General features: G+C 39.8%; 1 protein-coding gene across 1 annotated transcript in view; it reads right to left on the reverse strand.

Moving 5' to 3' along the window:
• The window catches only part of ern1 (endoplasmic reticulum to nucleus signaling 1), a 19,595-nt gene that overhangs the window by 11,019 nt on the left and 1,076 nt on the right, over nucleotides 1-7,500 (reverse strand). Inside the window, exon 2 of the mRNA XM_042312679.1 lies at nucleotides 3,447-3,561. Within this exon, the coding sequence (XP_042168613.1) occupies nucleotides 3,447-3,561 (115 nt within the window). The remainder of the gene's footprint in view (nucleotides 1-3,446; nucleotides 3,562-7,500) is intronic.

Raw genomic sequence — 7,500 nt, forward strand, 5'->3', positions numbered from 1 at the left:
TATATATTATTATACTATACTGTAGGTATATATTATTATACTATATATTATTATACTATACTGTAGGTATATATTATTATACTATACATATTATACTATACTGTAGGTATATATTATTATATATACTGTAGGTATATATTATTATACTATATATTATTATACTATACTGTAGGTATATATTATTATACTATACATATTATTATACTATACATATTATTATACTATACATATTATTATACTATACATATTATACTATACTGTAGGTATATATTATTATACTATATATTATTATACTATACTGTAGGTATATATTATTATACTATATATTATTATACTATATAGGTATATATTATTATATATACATATTATACTATACTTATAGGTATATATTATTATACTATACTGTAGGTATATATTATTATACTATATATTATTATACTATACTGTAGGTATATATTATTATACTATATATATTATTATACTGTAGGTATATATTATTATACTATACATATTATTATACTATATATTTTTTACTGTATATATTATTATACAAATCAAATCAAATTTTATTTGTCACATACACATGGTTAGCAGATGTTAATGCGAGTGTAGCGAAATGCTTACTATACTGTAGGTATACATTATACTATATATATTATTAACCTATGCATATTATTATACTATACATATTATACTATATATTATTATACTATACATATTATTATACTATATATTATTATACTATACTGTAGGTATATATTATTATACTATATATTATTATACTATACTGTAGGTATATATTATTATATCAAATCAAATTTATTTGTCACATACACATGGTTAGCAGATGTTAATGCGAGTGTAGCGAAATGCTTGTGCGAGTGTAGCGAAATGCTTATACTATATATTATTATACTATACTGTAGGTATATATTATTATACTATATATTATTACTGCTCAAACAAATTAAGGGAACACATAAACAACACAATGTAACTCCAAGTCAATCACACTTCTGTGAAATCAAACTGTCCACTTAGGAAGCAACACTGATTGACAATACATTTCACATGCTGTTGTGCAAATGGAATATACAACAGGTGGAAATTATAGGCAATTAGCAAGACACCCCCAATAAAGGAGTGGTTCTGCAGGTGGTGACCACAGACCACTTCTCAGTTCCAATGCTTCCTGGCTGATGTTTTGGTCACTTTTGAATGCTGGCGGTGCTTTAACTCTAGTGGTAGCATGAGACGGAGTCTACAACCCACACAAGTGGCTCAGGTAGTGCAGCTCATCCAGGATGGCACATCAATGCGAGCTGTGGCAAGAAGGTTTGCTGTGTCTGTCAGCGTAGTGTCCAGAGCATGGAGGCGCTACCAGGAGACAGGCCAGTACATCAGGAGACGTGGAGGAGGCCGTAGGAGGGCAACAACCCAGCAGCAGGACCGCTACCTCCGCCTTTCTGCAAGGAGGAGCAGGAGGAGCACTGCCAGAGCCCTGCAAAATGACCTCCAGCAGGCCACAAATGTGCATGTGTCTGCTCAAACGGTCAGAAACAGACTCCATGAGGGTGGTATGAGGGTGGTATGAGGGTGGTATGAGGGCCCGACGACCACAGGTGGGGGTTGTGCATACAGCCCAACACCGTGCAGGACGTTTGGCATTTGCCAGAGAACACCAAGATTGGCAAAATCGCCACTGGCGCCCTGTGCTCTTCACAGATGAAAGCAGGTTCACACTGAGCACGTGACAGAGTCTGGAGACGCCGTGGAGAACGTTCTGCTGCCTGCAACATCCTCCAGTATGACCGGTTTGGCGGTGGGTCAGTCATGGTGTGGGGTGGCATTTCTTTGGGGGGCCACACAGCCCTCCATGTGCTCGCCAGAGGTAGCCTGACTGCCATTAGGTACCAAGATGAGATCCTCAGACCCCTTGTGAGACCATATGCTGGTGCGGTTGGCCCTGGGTTCCTCCTAATGCAAGACAATGCTAGACCTCATGTGGCTGGAGTGTGTCAGCAGTTCCTGCAAGAGGAAGGCATTGATGCTATGGACTGGCCCGCCCGTTCCCCAGACCTGAATCCAATTGAGCACATCTGGGACATCATGCCTCGCTCCATCCACCAACGCCACGTTGCACCACAGACTGTCCAGGAGTTGGCGGATGCTTTAGTCCAGGTAAGGGAGGAGATCCCTCAGGAGACCATCCGCCACCTCATCAGGAGCATGCCCAGGCGTTGTAGGGAGGTCACACAGGCACGTGGAGGCCACACACACTACTGAGCCTCATTTTGACTTGTTTTAAGGACATTACATCAAAGTTGGATCAGCCTGTAGTGTGGTTTTCCACTATAATTTTGAGTGCGACTCCAAATCCAGACCTCCATGGGTTGATAAATTTGATTTCCATTGATAATTTGTGTGATTTTGTTGTCAGCACATTCAACTATGTAAAGAAAAAAGTATTTAATAAGAATATTTCATTCATTCAGATCTAGGATGTGTTATTTTAGTGTTCCCTTTATTGTTTTGAGCAGTGTATATTATACTATATATTATACTATACTGTAGGTATGTATAAATTATTTTACTATACTATATATTATTATACTATATATTATTATACTATACTATATAATATACTATACTGTATGTATAAATTATTATGCTATACTATATATTATTATACTATACTGTAGGTATATATTATTATACTATATATGTTATACTATACTGTAGGTTATATTATACTATATATTATTATACTATATATTATTATACTATACTATTAGGTATATATTATTATAATATATATTATTATACTATACTGTATATATATTATACAATATATATTATACTATAGGTATATATTATACTATACATATTATTATACTATATATTATTATAATATACATATTATTATACTATACTGTATATATTATACTATAGGTATATATTATACTATACTATACATATTACACTATATATTATTATACTATATATTATTATACTATACTGTAGGTATATATTATTATACTATACTGTAGGTATATATTATACAATATATTGTTATACTATTTATTATTATACTATACTGTAGGTATATATTATATTATACTATATTATTACACTACATATTATACTATACTATATATTATTATACTGTAGGTATATATTATTACACTACATATTATATTATACTATATATTATTATACTATACTGTAGGTATATATTATTACACTACATATTATACTATACTACATATTATTATACTATATATTATTATATTATACTGTAGGTATATATTATTACACTATACTGTAGGTATATATTATTACACTACATATTATACTATACATTATTATACTATATATTATTATACTATACTGTAGGTATATATTATTACACTATACTGTATGTGGGCGTGAGAGCGGGTGCTGACCTTCTTTGAGGGTCCATTTGATGTCTCCAGACTGCTTGGAGACAGCATGTAGACTCCCATCCAGAGTAGACACAAACAATAGAGACTCTGGTAGAGTTACACTCACTGACATCACCTGGGGGGTAGAGAGAGAGTAGAGACTGACTTCACCGGGGGAGTAGAGAGAGAGTAGAGACTGACTTCACCTGGGGAGTAGAGAGAGAGGAGAGACAGACTTCACCTGGGGATAAGAGAGAGAGAGAGAGAGAGAGAGTAGAGACTGACTTCACCTGGGGAGAGAGAGAGAGAGTAGAGACTGACTTCACCTGGGGAGAGAGAGAGAGAGTAGAGACTGACTTCACCTGGGGGGGAGAAGAGAGAGTAGAGACTGACTTCACCTGGGGAGAAGAGAGAGAGAGGAGAGACTGACTTCACCTGGGGAGAGAGAGAGAGAGTAGAGACTGACTTCACCTGGGGAGTAGAGAGAGAGTAGAGACTGACTTCACCTGGGGATAGAGAGAGAGAGAGAGAGAGTAGAGACTGACTTCACCTGGGGGTAGAGAGAGAGTAGAGACTGACTACACCTGGGGAGAAGAGAGAGTAGAGACTGACTTCACCTGGGGGAGAAGAGAGAGTAGAGACTGACTTCACCTGGGGAGAAGAGAGAGAGAGGAGAGACTGACTTCACCTGGGAGGAGAAGAGAGAGAGAGAGAGGAGAGACTGACTTCACCTGGGGAGTAGAGAGAGAGTAGAGACTGACTTCACCTGGGGAGAAGAGAGAGAGTAGAGACTGACTTCACCTGGGGAGTAGAGAGAGAGAGTAGAGACTGACTTCACCTGGGGGGTAGAGAGAGAGTAGAGACTGACTTCACCTGGGGAGTAGAGAGAGAGTAGAGACTGACTTCACCTGGGGAGTAGAGAGAGAGTAGAGACTGACTTCACCTGGGGAGAAGAGAGAGAGTAGAGACTGACTTCACCTGGGGAGTAGAGAGAGAGGGGAGAGACTGACTTCACCTGGGGGAAGAGAGAGAGTAGAGACTGACTTCACCTGGGGAGTAGAGAGAGAGTAGAGACTGACTTCACCTGGGGAGTAGAGAGAGAGTAGAGACTGACTTCACCTGGGGAGTAGAGAGAGAGAGAGTAGAGACTGACTTCACCTGGGGGTAGAGAGAGAGAGAGACTGAATTCACCTGGGTAGAGAGAGAGAGAGACTGAATTCACCTGGGGAGTAGAGAGAGAGAGAGAGTAGAGACTGACTTCACCTGGGGAGAGAGAGAGAGAGACTGACTTCACCTGGGGGATAGAGAGAGAGTAGAGACTGACTTCACCTGGGGAGTAGAGAGAGAGAGAGAGAGAGAGAGAGAGTAGAGACTTGACTTCACCTGGGGAGTAGAGAGAAAGAGACTGACTTCACTTGGGGAGTAGAGAGAGAGACTGACTTCACCTGGGGAGTAGAGAGAGAGGAGAGACTGACTTCACCTGGGGAGTAGAGAGAGAGTAGAGACTGACTTCACCTGGGGAGTAGAGAGAGAGAGAGTAGAGACTGACTTCACCTGGGGGTAGAGAGAGAGTAGAGACTGACTTCACCTGGGGAGAAGAGAGAGTAGAGACTGACTTCACCTGGGGGGAGAGAGAGAGAGAGAGAGGAGAGACTGACTTCACCTGGGGAGTAGAGAGAGAGTAGAGACTGACTTCACCTGGGGGGTAGAGAGAGAGTAGAGACTGACTTCACCTGGGGGGGAGAGAGAGAGAGAGAGAGACTGACTTCACCTGGGGAGAAGAGAGAGGAGAGACTGACTTCACCTGGGGGGAGAGAGAGAGAGAGAGAGGGAGAGAGAGAGAGAGACTGACTTCACCTGGGGGTAGAGAGAGAGTAGAGACTGACTTCACCTGGGGAGAAAAGAGAGAGTAGAGACTGACTTCACCTGGGGAGAAAGAGAAAGAGACTGATTCAGACACATACAGATTAGAGAGGAGTAGCTGGTCTGGAAGAGAGAAAGAGACTCATGTCTGGGGAACAGTGAGAGGATGGATGGATGGATTAGATAGATAGCTCACCTGGTCCTCTCAGCACAAACTAGAGCCCTAACCAGAATAGAAAGAGTGGGAGGCCCCGGTGCACAACTGAGCAAGAGTACAAGTACATTAGACTGTCTAGCCTCTTCACTGTTGACGTTGAGACTGGTGTTTTGTGGATACTATTGCATTAAGTCTTGTTTTTACATCCATTGAGATAGTTCCTCAGTGTACCTGGAAAATTTTCCAGCTCTCTCTCCCTTTCGACCACCACTCAGCGTGAAAGGAAACAATGTCATGCTCTGATCCAGTGGAAACGTCATAAAACAGGCCTACCTGATTACTGATTATCCCCTTGAACAAATAGCCTACAACTGTCATTACTGATTATCCCCTTGAACAAATAGTCTACAGCTGTCATTACTGATTATCCCCTTGAACAAATAGCCTACAGCTGTCCTGAGCTCACTGGTGCAGGAAACTGAGGTTCCCAGAATATTTTATACAATGCAGCGTGTTTGTTAGCAGGAGCTTCAGGCCAGAAAAAAAAGTTAATAGTTGATACAATGTTTCAAGTTCGTTGCAGACAGGCCATGTGTAACCAATGTGATTTATAGGATTTTTATTTTATTTATTTATTTTAAATCAGGATGTTCAAACGGCAGGCTGCAATGTTTTTATTTGTTTTTTTACATAATTAGAATAAATAATTATATAAAAGTTACTTTTTAGGCTTGTTTCATTTTCATTTTTTGGTTTGGATTGAATTTTCATTAACCACATGACAATGATATTAAATTACGAGGACGTTATTATAAACTAAATTAAACTATCCACTATGAAAATGTGGATATGAAAACCATAACCGGCACGCAGATCGGTTAGTTAGGAAGTACGCCTGTATCTTTTTAGTGACTGGGTGTATTGATAGACCAATCCAAAGTGTAACTAATAACTAATAGTGAAGTTGCAGAGAAATGCCATGTCTTTCTTTTGAGTCTGAAATGCGCCAATCCCCCCCTTTCCCCATTGGTTATGTCATGGACCGTGTACATTGGCCTGGCCAGTTCCCTCAAATTCCAAGACGGTCAAAGGCCTGGCCAGTTCCCTCAAATTCCAAGACGGTCAAAGTCCTAGTATGTGAAACTGTCTACAGTTGTGTGTTGTTCTCTGACCAGGATACTAGCTGAGGACAGTTCATATTCAGTTTAGAGTAATTAAAACACAATGCTCTGCACCTTCCTGTTTTCACTGTCTGGGATACACACGAGTTCCGGTGTTCCATTTGGAACACTCGTTTAAAACAGACTGCCGAATTTGGAACACTCGTTTGGAACAGACTGCTGAATTTGGAACACTCGTTTGGAACAGACTGCCGAATTTGGAACACTCGTTTGGAACAGACTGCTGAATTTGGAACACTCGTTTGGAACAGACTGCTGAATTTGGAACACTCGTTTGGAACAGACTGCTGAATTTGGAACACTCATTTGGAACAGGTTGCCGGAGGCTGAATATGATTTTATTGATGCCTTTTGTTCTGACTTTTTACAAGCCTCTCAGGTAGATAGAGAACATTTGGTGCTGTCTGATTAGAATATAAAACGGGCCTGCTTCTGTTCTGGAGATGAACATTAGGTGCTGTCTGATTAGAATATAAAACCGGCCTGCTTCTGTTCTGGAGATGAACATTAGGTGCTGTCTGAATAGAATATAAAACCGGCCTGCTTCTGTTCTGGAGATGAACATTAGGTGCTGCTTCTGTTCTGGAGATGAACATTAAAAGGTGCTGTTCTGAGATGAACATTAGGTGCTGTCTGAATAGAATATAAAACCGGCCTGCTTCTGTTCTGGAGATGAACATTAGGTGCTGTCTGAATAGAATATAAAACCAGCCTGCTTCTGTTCTGGAGATGAACATTAGGTGCTGTCTGAATAGAATATAAAACCGGCCTGCTTCTGTTCTGGAGATGAACATTAGGTGCTGTCTGAATAGAATATAAAACCGGCCTGCTTCTGTTCTGGAGATGAACATTAGGTGCTGCCTGAATAGAATAT

This window comes from Oncorhynchus tshawytscha, unplaced genomic scaffold (assembly GCF_018296145.1).
Source record: "Oncorhynchus tshawytscha isolate Ot180627B unplaced genomic scaffold, Otsh_v2.0 Un_contig_5925_pilon_pilon, whole genome shotgun sequence".
Lineage (NCBI taxonomy): Eukaryota > Metazoa > Chordata > Actinopteri > Salmoniformes > Salmonidae > Oncorhynchus > Oncorhynchus tshawytscha.